The sequence below is a fragment of the Xiphophorus couchianus genome, chromosome 12 (genome assembly GCF_001444195.1).
Source record: "Xiphophorus couchianus chromosome 12, X_couchianus-1.0, whole genome shotgun sequence".
Lineage (NCBI taxonomy): Eukaryota > Metazoa > Chordata > Actinopteri > Cyprinodontiformes > Poeciliidae > Xiphophorus > Xiphophorus couchianus.
Window position 1 is genome coordinate 28,249,059 of NC_040239.1, and position 17,210 is coordinate 28,266,268.

A 17,210-nucleotide genomic window follows, 5' to 3' on the forward strand; every position below is an offset into this window, starting at 1 on the left:
TTGAAGTGTACTTTCTGTCGAAAACACAATTTGTTCCACAACGTACAAGAATCCAAAGTAAAATGTCGATAGAGCTTGAAAAAGTCCATGCAGTTTTCTCAAGAATGTTTCAAAACCTTCTACAAAAACAGTCTGCAGAGAATAATAGTAATAATACAAAAAAAAAATGAAATGGCTTGTTCACAATATTGTATGCATACAGATTATCTGTTTGACCAATATTTTATTCTTAGAAAATACACATTTTTGTCTGACCCTGTCAAGAAGACGCTCACCGCCAGCTATTGTTCCAATTGTGGAACCTGAACAAATTAAAAGAAGCATTAAATCCGTACAAAATGCTCCGGCAGAAATTCTCATCGCTTCTGCAGCCAATACAATTGAGCTGAGAGTCCAGAGGTGCAATTTAGCTTTTTATGCTGCAATCACTTGATTGTGGGCAGCTTTAGTGATCCTACAGACGGCCATTCTTGCAGCAGTTTCGTGCCTATTACATGTATTACACAGAGCCTCTTTCAATGTATGCCAATATTGTCTGTTGAAAAAACCAAACAGAATTCATGTAAAGCTTGCACTTTTTTTTCCTTTACAGATAAGGAGCTGTACTCAGCGACGCTCAACAACTTCCTGGGTACGGAGCCGGTCATTCTGAGAAACCTGGGCCAGCAGCATTACAGCATGAAGAGTGAATACTTGCCTGCCTGGCTAAACGGTGAGTCTGAAGAGGGAAAAAAAAATGATGTGCGAAAATGTGGAGTAGAATGAAGTGGTCACTTCTAAGAAAACAAAATAATGTAGAGATGAAACGAAATGCACTGTCCTGCTGTTGTTGCACTCGTAACACTTTCCCCTCAATGTGGGAGCAGAACTCTAACGATAATGGACAGTTTCCAAGTAGATTTTTGCCCTTACATTAAAGGTTAACCAGCACTGGTATTATCTAATGGCTCATTACCCATCTGCATTACCTCATCAGAAAAAAAATCATTGACCCAGGGCAACTTCCCATTGTCCACTAAACCTCTGAGTGGATCAACATTACCGCTGTTAGGTGAATTGGTGGCAAACTAGGTGAGCTACAAGTAACAAATTATTAGAGGAATTAAAGAAAACTGGGCTTTATACAATAAATGTACTTCCTCTAGAATGTTCTTCTGCCATTAGTTGTTGAATGAAGGTCAATTTTAAGAAGTCGAAATAACTCCTTGGTCTGGAGTGATGTTTGTACTCTAGTGTGAGTTTAATCCCCATAGCAACTAACTCTTGTACTGACCAGCGTTTTAAGAAAATTAAGACCGGCTCCATCACAACTGAAATGTACAAAGGAAAGGTGAATATTTTTACATTGCATTAGTGTCAAAAGTTTTTTGGGTTTTTTTTGCACAGAATGCATAGCAACATATGGGTTGGGAATGGAAGTGAGCCAGTGACAAAAAACTGGTGACAAATTTACACTTTCCCATGATAGATTCAAAAAAAGCTCATTAGCAGCTAGTTAGCTATAGCTTCAACCACCTCGAATCACAGAACGCAATGAAAATATCTGCTTGTCAAATATTTGTACATCTTACAATAAAATGTAAGACATGTGATTAATGTATTTAAGGGCAACTTACATTTTTTTAAATGAATTAAAGACATTTCAAGACCTTACGTTTTGATACATGAATTTAAGACATTATAGAAATAAGCAGACACACTGACTTTGTTGTCTGAATGGCAGGGTATCACCTGCTAGCCTAGCCTAGCTGTTATTGTATATACTTGCTGTTGTAAATAATCTGTACTGTTACAGAACAGCCAACATTAGTGGCAGAAAGCAGAGGTACAGCTGTTTCCTGGAGGTCAACCCTGGGTCGTACTCAGCTTGTGTCTCCAGTGAACACACACTGCGTTGTGTGTGTTCTCACTTTGTCATCTCAGCTAGCTGGGACACCTCTCACACGGCCTCCAAGTCCACAGCCACCGTCGGCCATTCATCACCGAGAGTCATCCATTAGAAACAAAATGAACATAACTCATAGTGCCACTGCTGAAAATAGATGTGATTTTCTTGGAACATGAGCATGGCCATTCTTAAACTAGTGTAAGAGTTAGAAATATGAGCTGTTGTGTTCTTACTAAAGATGAATGAAAACGTTGAGAGAGCAATAAATGTTTTAAATAGAAATGTATGCATTAAGACAAGTTTCTATCTCTCTTTCAATCCATGAAATGTTTTTTTCTCATATTCTTTGTCAAATTAAACACTTTTCTTTCTGCCCTCTCTGTGGAAAAAAATTAAAACTTTAATCTAGTGGTATGGCTATTTTTGAAGTCTAGCTATTTACCTCAGTATGTTGCAGCAATTAACTGTGTTGTATGAGGGCTATATATTTCTGGACAGCTCTTGATATATGCGTTAGTAGTACAAATGGCCCGTATTTGTTTATAAACATAATTCTGCTTCAGCTGTAGCTAGCAGCAGGTTAGCTTGCTAACGTCACCCTGTGTGTTGTTCTGCTTATAGAGTGGCCAGAAAAACTCTGTGAGATTTATTTTTTTCAATAAAAACACGTCTAACGTGTCCATAGATGTCTAGGTTAAAATTGGTCTGTATTTGCTCTAAAAGGGAACGTTATTTCAACATGTTATTAGAAGTCTAAATTTAGCCACCTTTCAGTTGCGCATGGAAAGCATAAGAACGAGAGCAGATTTTGCTGGGGGCAAACTCAGGACCTCTCAGTTATTAATACATGTAATAGACTTGTCACTGTTATAGAATTAAGGACTTTTTTGTGCTTTTTTTTGTTACAAATACAAATGAACTCCCTTTCCTCATCTGTCTGCGTTATTTATGTTACTGCAGTTCATTCAAAGAGATAGAAAAGTTACATTTTTGCTGTAAAGTGGTCTTTTTTCCTGAAAACAAACATAATTTTGCCTCTGGTGATAGACAGAAAACATCTTGTCAGTGCACAACCTGTACTGTTTGGTGTTTAACAACCTTTTAGATTAAAATGCATGATCCTCAAAGCCTGTAAAAATCCTAAAATGTTGACACAAATACCTTTATATCTCTGTTTTTAGCTCTTAAATAAATAATGTTTTTCTGCTTTTTGATAATATTACCACCAAATCCCATTTGAAAAAAAGGATAAAATTCTTTCAAATTGAATCAAATCAAGCCGTCTTTATGCAGCTGTTTGTCTATAAAGGGTATTTGTGAACCTTATAAGCATTTTTATTTCTAAGTATAAGCTTTGACAGCTTTTAGACCTGAAAGTTTTGTTTTCTGTAAACATAAGGAAAACACAGACACATTGCAACTTGACAAAAAATGTTCGCTCACAATACATACCGCTGGCTAAGCTTTCAAGTTGCCAACGTAACGTGCTAAATCTTTAGCGTTGTGTGATATATAAGAGAAAAAGGAACACTGCTTTGCTGCTAATTGTCAACACTGTGACAACTAGATAGAGTCAGGAAAAAGTTTTAATTAAAATAAAATAGTGAGGGAGAGGGAAGTAGGTCAGTTATGCTAGCTTGACTTTGACAACATCAGCATGTAGATGTGCTGTGGAATTCAATGGGTTAAAAAAGAAACCCACACATCAACTCTGACATATCATCAGCAGAGCAGGTGTTTAAATTAACTAATCAACCACTTATCAATAATCGCAAAATAAACATCAAGCTTGAAAACATAATGACTGAATGTTCTGCTCTTTGTGTGGGAAATGTTTGTGTGTTTTTCATTGATGGGTCCTGATACATTATTGGTTTTTGTCAGTCTGTTGCTACGTGTAACATAGCCAACACATAGAGTGCGAAGAAAGAAGAATATGAGTACTCTTGAGTTGTTGTTCACCATTTTCTGCATTACTTTCCCTTTGCTGTGGCACACTGCACTGAATTAATGATACCTGCATCTCCAGGTTTCATTTTGTTAGCTGAATCGTTCTACCGCGGCAGCGAGGCTATGGATTCCAAGTAACAGAATCGCCTTTTTACTCTCCAGCTTTGTGCGAATGCACAAAATTTCCAGATGCAAACAATAACATGCAACACGTCTATAGGTCTAAATCACAGCTACATTGGCTCAGGTCTAAATAGGTCTTTGTGTAGCCTTAGCAGGGCCTGTTTCTCTGTGGGAAGGCAGTAAAATTGGAGCCCCAACACACTTTGAATTGGTGTAGCTTACCAATCCAAGCCAGTCTTTTAAATTGCATTCAGCATTTTGATTTAGAACAAAAACCCACTTAAAATATGATTGATTAACTCAGGTTGAGGAGTGAAGACGGGCTACAAAAACAGTGGAAGCTATTGAGGTTGTTTCATTTTCATCAAGCTTCGCGTCGTTTCAAAAGACTAGCCTGAAATTTGAGGCGAAAAAAGCTGAGAGTATGAAGCTCGCTCTTCAGCTACGACGAAGGATTGTTATCATTTGGGTCGAGGAGGCGGGGGACAGAGTGAGGCACTTGGAAAGAAATGAAGGGGAGAGAAGAGGATGAAGTCACAGCAGGAGAAATGGATGATGGAAAAACAAGACATTAGGAATGGTGATGAAGAGTCAGAGAGAGAGAGGTGAGGGGAGACGGGTAGGTACGCGAAGAAAGGAGGCGCATACAGATGAGGCGCAGCGTGGCTGTTTATTATTCATACAGATATTGAAGTTTTTTTTATTTATTTAAGACCAGACCTGCAATGAAACCAGCCTCACCTCAATTTAAGCCGTTTCTGACCAAACTAAAAGCCTTCAACTGGTCTGGGCTCCGGTGGAGAGTTTTCACCATCCCATTACGGCTGAAAATTTGACTCCTACCTTACAAAGAATAGTCTATCTAGGCAGCCAGTAAATTCACAGAATATATATTTTAAAAAAAAAAAAACCTTTCTGGCATGAAAATGAATTTGAAGCCCCAAGCAGCTAAGATTTTTTTTCTTTAAAAAATCCCCCAAAACGTGATTGTCTAGAAAAAGCAATATCTACAACCTAATGAGGCCCAGACACAGAGACATAAAAAAAAGAAGGCGGCAGTGACTGAGGAAGGGGGAAAACTCAAAATGGATCGCTAATAGTGAGCAGAGGAAGAGACGGCGAGTGAGAAACGACTGGTGGAGAGGTGAGGCGAAGGGGGATGATGAAAGCAAATAGAGGAGGAGGTGAGAAAGGCCGACAGAGGATGAGATGGAGGTGTCAAGCTAGCAAGCGCGGGGTGTGATTCGGGCCTGCAGGCTGAAACCGTCTCTGCTCACTTGTGATATATGTCAGCCGAGTAAAAATACACCCTCTGATCTCCTTTTTGTGCCTGCGTGTGCGTGTGTGTCCCCGCAGAGCCGGACTTCGTGGGTTCGGCCCTGGTGAGGGAGAGCAGCGGCAGCAAAGACGGCGACGACGACAAGATCTACTTCTTCTTCAGCGAGCGAGCGCTGGAGCTGGACTGCGACACCGAGCTCACCGTGGCCAGAGTGGCCCGTGTCTGCAAGGTAACCCGATCCGTCCCGGAGGCCGGCCCGGGCTCCGTAGACACGCACCGATTCGAACGCCGATCGGCCTCGGCTAACCCAGGAGTTAATACAGGAACGCGGGGACGGATTCATGGCTCTCTGCACACTTGTCTGGGAATCAGCTGTTTTCTGCCTCCTCCAGCTGTGTTGGCAGCTGTTTCTGAGAACTTAATAATGTGCTAACCGTTGTGGGCTTTAGCTAGAGAGCAGTTCTAGGAATAATCTAGTGTTGAGGGCAATGCAGAAGTATTCCCTGTGTTTCACTTTGATAAATAGAGTGTAAAAGGGAGAGGAAAATGATAGATGGGTTTTCTACTATACTAATGGAACATGTTCAGCCCCTTTAACTCTGATACCCCGCTATAAAATACACTTCAACTAATTACAGCCACCAATTTGGTTATAAGGTCCACCTGTGTGTGTAAATTAAGCAGTCATTCGAGTTTATTGCTATAGCACGTTTCAGTGTTAGAATGGCCTAATCAAAGTCTGGACTGACTTTATTTAATTTGCCTGAGTTTGATCTATTTTACAAGAACGAATAACTAAATTTTACAACCTCTGGGTGTGCAGATGTGGCACAGATGTGCCAGCTTTGCACTGCGGGTCAAAGTTCAGACCTAAATCCAGCTGAGAATCTGTGGAAAGAGTTGGGACAATGATCTCCATCCAACAAGACTGAGACACAGCTACTTTTCAAAGAAGGCAAACTCACATCCTGAAAGCCTTGGAACTACAGCGTAAGCTAGCTGTGCAGAGCTAACTCATGTTCAGCAGGAGCCAAAGCAGCCGGATATCTTCTGCAGTAGAAGATCTCAGAGAGTGAGCACAGCGGAGAGCACGTGCTACCAAACAAAGAAAGGAGAATAAGAATGATCAGTGGCTTTTAAATCGTTTCTTTTAACCCAAAGCAGCAGGAGCAACACACTCTCAGCTCGTCGCCAGCTTGCTCACATCGGCCCGTGTGGAGACAATCACACTGACGTGGACATATCTGCTAATTAATTATTCATTTTCAAAATAAATGGCCTCATTAGGAAAACTAATTAGCTTTGATGCCGCGCCGTCGTTACGGCCGCACGTCAGAAGCCTCTTCACTGAGACGTGCGCAATTGCTTGAGTGTTCTTTAATGCGCTGTGATGTTTGAATTGTTTGAATCACACTATGTCCTGATAGCTTAGCACGCGTTGCACTGCTTCTGTGTGTTTTGCTGCCGCGCCACATGCATTTGCACCTTCTAAATCCTGTATTACATCATCTGCAGAGGATAATAGGAACGACTCAACAAATTGGGTCTCCTTTGAGCACAAAGAAGAACACAATCCAGCACCACCTGTCTACACATTTACCGATTTTTTTATTATTTATTTTTTTTAATGAGCGTTATTATTTTCCTTCTTTTTGTCCTTCATATCCGACTTCAATATCCGAGGGTCAGAATGGATTTGAAAGCCTTTAAGTGCAATTACAACAGTTCAGTCGGCGGGTGCAAACTGAACAGATTTACTGCTGAGCAGATAAAGAGGGAGAATAAAGATGATATTTGTCTTTGATGGGGTGAACGGGAGGCTAATGAAATGCAATATAACAAAGCGCTAAAAGAAATGGAAGAAGAAGAAAAAAAACCTGGGAGCTTAAAGAGCATATCCAGGTTGAAAAGTAGAGTTCAGCAAAAAATCATTTGTAATCCTATATTTCTGAGTTCTGCACCAAGGAATATCCGTCTGCTTTGCAGAGAGCATAAACCACCGAGTGGCCGTTTGAGTATATTTGTGTTTTGTCGGCAAATTATTACTTTGATCAGTTTGCGAAAAAGCGGAGGTCGGCTGTTTCTTTCTGCCGCGTCGGCTTTGAAGATGTCGCTGCCGTCATTCGTTTTTGTTCGACAACGTGCAAGTACGGAAAAGTCAGAGAGAACAACTGCCGTCAGAAGTCCGCTAATTAGTACATGAAGTCCATCTGTGTGTAATTTGGTCTCGGTATAAGTCCAGCTGTTCTGTCGAGGCCTCCGAGGTTTGTTAGAGTACATCAGTGAACAAAGAGTCATGAAGATCAAGGCAGACGGGTCAGGGATAAAACTGGAGAAAAAGCTTGAAGCAAAGTTAAGTTATAATACAAAATCCGAAGTTGTGGACGTCTCACAGAGATCTATTCATTCCTAGACCTGTTACAATAATCAATAAATCTGTTAATAACATGATAAATTAAAACCAGCTTGATTGTTTCCATTTGCATGGCTGTTTGCTTTTCTCTGGAAGACAAAAAGTCTTTAGTTTGGTCCATTGGTCTCAACTGGTCCCTGGACAGTTTTGTTTATAGAGACGTCATAATTCACTTTATCTGTTATTTCTGATGTTTATTTCTTTTGGATATGTAAAATGTCTTTAAATTCCAATGCTAAATGTTCACTACAAATGAATGTTTACTGATCTTATAGAGTGCGTACTTGCATTATTACTCCATTACTATTTTATTGCTTGGAAAAGGTCTAAAAAACAAAAATATCATTGCAATAACTTTTATCGTCCAGCAGTACTACAAACCCGTGGAGGAGTTTCTCTAGATCTTGCTGGCACAAAGGTCCCTTAATCCTAGAAATGTTTTACGAGCGCCGACAGAAGGCCGACTTTGTAACCATCTTTATGTGGCTCTGCAGGCTCACCTCAGAGTCCATCACCACATCCAAAGTCGGTTTGAGCACGGACCACATCTTGAGTAAAAAGAGGTGGCTCAGGTGCTGTGTGTGGCTCTTTCAGGGTGATCTGGGCGGGACCAGGACCCTGCAGAAGAAGTGGACCACCTTCCAGAAAGCCCGGCTGGAGTGCTCCCTGCCGGAGCGCCACGTCTCCTTCAACAACCTGCGGGCCGTCTTCACGCTGCCGGGGCCCGACTGGCGGGGGACGACCTTCTACGGCATCTTTCACGCTCAGTGGTCAGTATGAGAGGAAAAGACACGCGGCCGGACGCCAAAGATGCATTACACCGTATTTCAGACTCGGCGGTAGAGTTAATTACCGCATTAGTGCTCCGCCGCCTGCCCGCCCGCCGCCGACGTGTCAGAAGCCCTTAATGAAATTGCCGAGCGGCGAGTTGCTCTGATAAGATGGCTCCTCTGATGTACTTTGTGCGATTAGATATTTACAGCGTAATTGGGGGGTTTTAATTTAAGTTATTACCGTTACAAATGTGAGCCATTTAGAGCGCGCACCACTCAGGCGTCCTTGGATATGTTTTATTGCTTTTATTAGAGGCTAAGTGTCACACAGATTTAATGTGGTTTTAAATGGCGATAAATCCGTCTTCTAAAGAGAACCGTTGTCTTGACCTTGAAAGATTCTACAACAACGATGAGCCGCGGCGTTAGGACAACGGTGGTGTGGTCTCCACTTAGAGAAACACTGAAAACGCTGGAGAATAATTTCATGTTTTACAGCAGAAGCATAACGTACACAGAAAAACACAATCGGAACTAGATAAATCCAACATTTATTCAGTCAGCACAGTTATTGGCCATGGTGGGAGCATTTGAACATCCAAATCCATTACATTATATATTTATAAAGCACTTTAAAAAAAAAAAAAAAACAGTACATTTGCGAAAGATCCTGATATATAAAAGAGATAAATCCAAGACATGAAACTCTTAAAACAGGACAGAGACATTAAAAAGAACCACTTACTCAGGGCCAAACACTATTCATAAAAGATGGGCTTTTATTTTTTAAGTTTAGTGGTCTTTATTGCGCAGTAAATGGACAGGAAAGAGAAGGGGAAGTTATACGAATGAGGATAAAGTAAGGATGCCTGTATGATATTTAAAAGCAGAAACAGAGACGGTCTCCCTGAAGTTTCCACCTCGGACAACTAAGATCAACTGACCTGAGGGAGATAAGGCTGGGGTAAATCAGAGAGGTGAAAAGGAGCAATAACATTTATCTATTTACCAGCCAACATTAAGATTTTAAACATCAACTCGGATGTATTACAACACTGCAAAAACAAGTTTTTACCAAGTATTTTTGTTTAGTTTCTGGAGCAAATTAGTGTGAAAAAATAAGACAAAATCAACCTACAAGAAACTATTCAGCAAGATACAGGAGCTTAATATTGATGTTAAAACGTTATCAGTTCCACTAGCAGATTATTTCGCTTATAATATGAGGAAAATATCTTGTTATACATGAAGTAGTCTGCTAGTAGAACTGGTAATTTTTAAATCAATGTTAAACAGTTTATTTATTTAAAACAAGCTCCCATTTCTTGCTAAAAAGTTACTTGTAAGTTAGTTTTGCCTTATTTCAAGTGTCCTAAGATTTTTTTTCTTTCTAAAAACTAGACCAAAAGTACTTGGTAAGATTTTTTGCAGTGTAGTCTGGAGGACGGCTGTTTTTTCCTCACTTCATTTAGAATCTTTCCGTCATAAACACAAATATGACAGCAATTTACAACTATTAACTAAACTATTGAATAAAGATTCCAGCTGACAGATATGCCCTCTGGTTTTAGTGTCACAACCCAGCTGCTTTATTTCCCCCTGGAAGCCAAAATCCATCACAGCCCTGGTAATTTCCTCCGTAAATTAGCTCTCTTAAACATTTATGATAAGACATGCCGAAAACATCTTCCTCGCTCCTCTATTTAGCAGACTTATTTAATATTTTAGATGCTGCAGCCACTTTGTAAAGACTGTAATTTGCTTGACCAATTGTAATACTTTAGTGGTTCCCAGCCAGGTTCAGGTGGTGGTGGGTGGGGGTTGGGATTCTGTTGGAGGAAAGTTTGAGGTGTTCTCCATCTCCAGGCGGACGGCTTTGAAGTGAGCCTTTTGTATTCTTCAGTAAGATATCATGTCACCAATCGGATCGGCTTTGAACCGCAAGCTTTCTTTCTTCATTTGGCGTTCCTCCAGCTGCTGAAAGGCTACTTTACTGACCCCTTGCATGCTATTGTTTCATCTGAAAATTTCACACATGCGCACATCGTTGGAGGAAAAAAAAGACTGTTCTTTTACTTGCCATCCATAGCTGCGCTGCGGCGGTAGAACGATTCAGTTAACAAATTGAGACCTGCAGATGTAGGGATAATTAATTTAGTGCAGTGCGCCACAAAACACAGAAAATCTGTTGAAGAACCACTAAAGCCCCTAGTGTCACTCTTCTTTTTCAGCTACGTTACACACAGACTGTGTGTCAGAGCAACTGACAACAGCGATTCTACATATATACCAAAATTCAACACCAAAACATACTCAAAGATTTCCAACACAAAGAACAGAACATGCTACCGCTGCTATTAGCTAATCTAACACAGCGGTGGTTGGTTAGCTAATTTAAACACTTGCTCTACTGATGATCTGTCAGAGTTGGTGTGCAAGTTGCCTTTTGTTTTATATTATAACTAAACAGAGTTCCACAGCACATCAACTTAAGGTTGTCAAAGTCAAGCTAGCATAGCTGCTTTTTTTTATTGAAACCTCTTCCTGACCTTGTCATCCAGTTGTTGTGGTGTTGACTATTAGTAGCAAGAGCACTCCGTCCTTTTTTCTTTTACATATCACACGTACATTTAAGTTTTAGTGTGGTATATTGACAACTTAACAGCTAAAACCAACCATAGTCATCGTCAGTGAGCATCTTTTAGCCCTCCAGCAGGAAGAAGGGGTCGGGATCTTGGGCGTGTGACGTCACGCTGCAACAGCTCTATAGCCACCTCACTTTGATAGAGATAACATTAAGATAACATTACATGTGGTGCTGTGGTGGCGCAGGGGTTAAGCACAACCCAGATATGGAGGCCTTCGTCCTTGACCTGGCTGTCGCAGGTTCAGTTCCCGGCCTGGCCACCTTTGCCACATGTCTTCCCCTTCTCTCATTACCCTCTTTCCTGTCAATTCACTATCAAATAAAGGCCATTAGAGCCAATAAAACCTTTAAAAAAAAGATAACGTTACATTATGGGAAATAATTTCAGAGTTCAAGTCAGAAGGTCGCCGTCGATGCTTTTTGCTTAACCTTTAGGAATTGAAGGCCATCGTCTGTGTTTGACATTATAAAATCAGCAGCTCTGCTCCCGTTTTGCCCCCCCAGATAAATCATGACATAAGTTCATAAAAACAATTTTTACTCGACTGTTTGCAAAGCACTGCAGTGTGCAATCCATTTTGAAGCTAAATCTAAAACCGTGTACGTCAATAAGTGTTTCCAACAATGGCACACAAACAAAACAGCAGGAGGCTGAAAATTGTGACTTTTACAGTTCCCTGAGTACAAGTGCACAACATTCTTTTGGTAAACGACATTGCCTGCATGTCGGCGTCTGAGTGGCTGAATACAGAAAGGAAAGAAACTCATTCCCAGTGGATGAGGATGGAAATCAAATGTTGTATGATGGCGACATATGTAATTTAATCTGCCTGGGTCACCAGTCAACAGCCAGTTTTAGTCCCACTCGCTCTGTGAGATGTGTGTGTGTGTATGAAAAATAGCCTCAATGTTAAACAAAACGCAACTCTTGAGTGACAGCAGCCGCCACTTGCCTAAATTATTTACAAGAGTTTAAACATCAGATGCATTTGCCACAAAAAAGTGGGAAATATATCAATATGGCAGTTTATTCAATACAAAAACTACAGCAGCGTGAATAATCCAGCGTCTCCCGACACAATCTGTCTGCTGTTTCTTTTTCACACTTTGTTACCGTTCGGCCACAAACTTCAGCGTATTTCGTCAGGATTTCATGCGACAGAGCGGCGCAAAATGCAGCGGCAACATCGTGAAGTGGAAGGAAAGTAAATTTTAGACGGTGTTCAAAATTGTTTGCAAATCTGAAAAGTGTGGCTTGGATTTCATAAGCCGCCGTCTCAGATTTTTGAGTTGTGTTCAACGTCAACTTTGCACATTCGGTGACTAAAATGGTCGTAACTCATTTTTCACTAATGTACCATTGCAACGTGTCTTGTACTGTGATGTAGAATTTTTTGTTTTAAATAGCTTATGCCAAGACTGAATAATAATAATAATAAAATGAAAATTCAGACTTTTTTTCTTTTAATTGACACCTGTCAACATCAGTTTTCAAGTTCTACAATCGATTGTCAAATCAAATCAAAAGTTTACAAGAACTGTTTGTGATAAATGACAGAAGATAAACGATACGATAAATTCTCACCGAAACTTGAGATATTGTTTGTAACATTTAGGTTGTTTCTGAAGCATTTTGTTGCACTACATCCTATTGAGAGACTTTAGAGTAAAGTGGGCTTTATTAATAGCAAAGAGATTTGTTAAAAACCTTTTACATGACATATTAGAAATGCATTTTTTGTTGTTGCTCACATTCACTTGACATGCCAGTGACAGACGCGTTTCACTCTTATTTTCACGTCCTCCGTCCGTGTCAGGCATTCATCCGGCAGACAGATAATTCATCCGTCACATTTTCCCCGCCGTACACGGCTGACTGCCTTCCTCTCTTGTCGTGTTTCAGGGGCGACGTGGACGTGTCGGCCGTGTGCCAGTACCAGATCGGCGACGTGAAGAAGGTGTTCGAAGGCTCCTACAAGGAATACAGGGAGGCGTCACAGAGATGGGGGCGATACACGGGCGCCACCCCCAGCCCGCGGCCCGGATCGGTACGAAACCCCACTCAGAGTCCAGGGACATTTCAGGAAGCAGGAAAAAACAGCGTGAGGGGCAGGAGAGCTGGGGCAGAGGTAATGAGGGAGGCAGCGGGGAGGAAAAGAAACAGGTGATAGAGAGATGTGGAGGTGGAAAACAGTCACTGGCACGTCACGAAAAAGCTCAGGGCATAATGGGCCAGGACGGAAAGGAAGGAAGGTAATGGAGCAAACGGAGGGAAGGCAGGGCAGTCAACCTCCACGCCAACTAACCATGCCAACCTGCACCAGCGCCAACTAAGAAGTCTCCTTCCCTCCGTTCTCTTCTCTCTCTCTCCCAACCTCTCCCTGCGCCGCAGTGCATAACTAACTCAGACAGGGAGAACGGCTTCAACAGCTCCCTGCAGCTGCCCGACGCCACGCTCAACTTCGCCAAGAAACACCCACTGATGGAGGACAAAGCTCTGGGTCGCCCCCTGCTGCTGACCAAGGGCGTCAACTTCACCAAGCTGGCGGTGGACCGGGTCAGCGGCCTGGATCAGCGGGCGTACAACATGCTGTTCATCGGCACAGGTAGGGAGAGGCTCCGTCGCCTCGGTTATCAGGGAAAACATTGGTGTGTTTTTATGGAAAAATATAAAGTCCTGTAAAAAAAAAAAAATAGTAGTCTTGAAGTGGCATTTCACCTCTTTACACTGCAAAGACAAAACCTTACCAAGTGTTTTTGGTTTAGCGTCTGGTGCAATTATCTTACTACACCTGAAATAAGACAAAACTAACTTATAGGTAACTTTTCCTTGAGATAGAGGAGTTGTTTTATGTAAATAATTCCTTAATGTTGATGAAAAACTACTAGCTTCACTGGCAGATTATTTCACTTATAATATGAGAAAGTATAATAGTCTCTCAAATGACATTTCACTTCATTACCTTGCAAAACCACAAACTCTTACCAAGTATTTTTGGTATAATTTCTAGTGCAAATACCTACATACACTTGAAACAAGATAGAATAAATTTGCAGGATTTTTTTTTTTTTTTTGCAGAATGTAGAAGCTCGTTTTATACAAATAATTTCTTAATATTGATGAAAAAGTTCCATTAGCAGATAATTTAATTTATAACTTGCACTTTTTCATCAATATTAAGAGAAGATATACTTAGTTCTTTGAGCGCAGAAGTCTAGCAGCTGCAAGATACAGACACGATAAAGACATAAATCTACAGTATGGAGCGTAGGAAGATAGTTCGGTCCAATTTCAATGATTCAATAACAGCAGCACCATGCTGGAATCTAAAAACAAGAAAACGAAAGATAAATAATTCAAAATAACGGCCTTATTTGCCATCCTCTTTGGCTTTTTCTAGCTCTAGTTCTTAGTGGTATAACTCAAAACAAGAGGGTTTGCAAAAATATTCATGACCCTTATACTTTCTCACAATTTTATAAGCACAATTCTTTAAGGATTCGATGAGGATTTGATGTAGTGGTGCACCGATTGTGGTTTCCTGATTTTTGCTGATACCGATTTCTTTTTTTTTTTTTTTTGCTTTTAGCCTGAAAATTCAGAGTATCGGCTGATGCTGATTCCCTAAAATTAAAATGCAGCTTAATACAATCCTGGAAGAAAAAACTGTTCAAGGTTGCAAACGGCTTGAGACAGTATAAGATCGGAGTCTTCACTCAGAGGCTTCTTCAAACCCAATGCACCACAGACTGCTACAGGAAAGCCTTCCTTCCCATCGCTATAACCATTTACAGCGACTCTTTGAAGGAATTTAGTTTGCAAAAAGTCATCGAATTTCTCTTTGGGATTTCGGAATCGAGTAAAAACGACTCGGGTTGCATTTGCATTCACAACTTACATTTCATATTCTTTACTCTGCTTCTTTTTCTTTCCTCTTAGCAACTATCCACCTCTTTGTCTCACATAAAATCCCAATGAAGCAAACGTTGCAGCGGACCTGCAGCAAAACGCAAACACGTTTGAGATCAGTGCACTCCTCAAACTGAAAAAAAGCAACTTAAGATCAAACTTGCAGCCTTCACGCTCCAGCTCAGAATGCAGCTCATATCCATCACCTCAGACTCGACGTTTAGCACTCCGAGGCGTTTTGACGTGTGTTCCAGGGCTGATAAAAAGTGCTCCCTGATTGCAAATCGTCCTGATCCTTGCAGAGCAGTGCCACCCGAGAGAACATCCTGTTCTCCATCTTTAGGGGAGAGGAAGACAAAAAAAAAAAAGGCAAAAATGTTGAATCGTCTCTGTTATTTGTTGCACACGGGCGAGTTAAGTCTTACGAGCTTTGAGCTTTGGCGAAAGCTGGACTTGTCATGTTTGATTACATGATGTCGCGCGGCGTTTCTTTTTATTTGGATCTTCTGACGACGTGTCGAAAATCCTTGAATTTCATTTAGGTGTTTACAAGGTTTGGAAAGTGCTCCTTGATTTCTCTATAAAGTCCTTGAAAGTGCCTGATATTCAACCTGCACAGTTTTGTCATAAAGTGCAATCTAATGTTTGAAAAGTGTCATTTATGGTTCAAATCAGATATTTTCATACACCTAATAAAAAAGAGACACTTTTTTTTTTCTCACTGTCTGAAGTTAAATCAGATTAAACGTTTATTGTTTTAGGTCAGTTAGAATTCCCAAAATTATTTCTATGCCATAAGCGAGAACAGTTTTTGTAACTTTCTTCAATTCCGGAGGTTTGTGAAGATGAGCCATTTCTCGAGCTGGCCCTAGCCTAGTTCATTTGTTTTGGTTGTAATTACCCAGAATTTCTTGCGATATCGTTGAGCTTCCTAAGATTTTAGGCGGACCAGAATTTGTTTTTGGTTGTTTTTTTTTGGTCCGCCTCAAAACAACACACCTCCCCAGACAAACGAAAAGCGGACTAAACAGAGCTTGTGTGAATGCACCCTAAGATAATATGTCCACAGTGTGGTGCTGGAACAGTTTGAGAATGAACCTTAAACATGCTTGAATATTACCTGTGCGTGCGTGTCCGTGTGTGTGTGTGCACATTCAGGGAACTCCACAGTGTCCGTTAAACAGGTAAGAGCTCACAGGCTGTGACAGCAGCCAGGTGACGGCCGCTGGAATTAGACATGGTGGCAACACAAACAACACGCCATATGGCCAGACTTCAGCTGGCTTTCAATTAAGGCCTTCATTTGCATGCTGAGAAACACCTCCACGCATCAAGGGAAATGTCTCACCTATGCGCAGCTTAATTAATACCTCCGGTCAGCAGGAACAGGGCCCCATATGCTGGCGGCTCTGATCGGAAATCGGCTCGTCCGCTCAAGACTCCTCATGCTGAGTAGCGCCGGTATTTAAAACGCAACTGCTTGCCATTCAGAGCAGCGCGTGGGCGGAGACGGTGAGACAGCGACGGAGTGCAGGCCAAACCGGACAGACACGTGCCACACACACACACATGCCACACACACACACCCTGTTGCGCACGCTCTTCCAACTCGCAGCACAAACCCAGAAGGGGCCCCAGGCAGACGCTCAGAGTGCCGGTCGGGCTCCCGGCTTGATTAGCTATTAACCGCAGCGTGCTGACAGCTGATGTGAAGAGAGAAACAGGGAGAGACTGTTTTTCTGCGGGATTGATTAGCTGACGTTGCATGATGATGCGCCTGCTGCTTTCTGCGCCTCTACTGTACATGAACGTACGCAGGGCCGTGCAGAGACCTTTGGAGGGGCAGGGGCTCAAGCTCCCTTCGCCCTCCCTCTGCACGCGTCTGAACGTGCGTGTGTTTCGCTCCTCTCTAGCCTCCCTGGCGCTGACGAGTTAGGTTCTTGTGTTTTTGCCTGACATTCTTAGTAAGTAAAACCGACTTTTTTTTTCGCTTTAAGGCACGTTATAATTTTATTCCCTCCATCAGGACACACCTGCAGGGTGTCCACGCATCCTTAAAAAGTTTTAAATTCATTAAGGCCTTAAAATGCCTTAAATTAATTTAAACCGTGTAAGTTAGACTTAAATACGTAAATCACTGATTTTAGATTTCCTCATTGCAGGACAATTTAATGTCTTGTATTCCATTTAGTTAATTTTTTTTACTGAGACTTTTCTGTCAGGCAAA

The 17,210-nt window shown here is 41.4% G+C and overlaps 1 protein-coding gene across 2 annotated transcripts in view; it reads left to right on the top strand.

The window, feature by feature from the left end:
• The window catches only part of sema4c (sema domain, immunoglobulin domain (Ig), transmembrane domain (TM) and short cytoplasmic domain, (semaphorin) 4C), a 129,628-nt gene that overhangs the window by 102,867 nt on the left and 9,551 nt on the right, over positions 1–17,210 (top strand). For both annotated transcript variants that reach the window (XM_028033490.1, XM_028033489.1), the window contains exons 8-12: positions 593–712; positions 5,318–5,469; positions 8,248–8,423; positions 12,977–13,121; positions 13,466–13,679. In XM_028033490.1, coding sequence (XP_027889291.1) covers positions 593–712; positions 5,318–5,469; positions 8,248–8,423; positions 12,977–13,121; positions 13,466–13,679 — 807 coding nt within the window. The remainder of the gene's footprint in view (positions 1–592; positions 713–5,317; positions 5,470–8,247; positions 8,424–12,976; positions 13,122–13,465; positions 13,680–17,210) is intronic.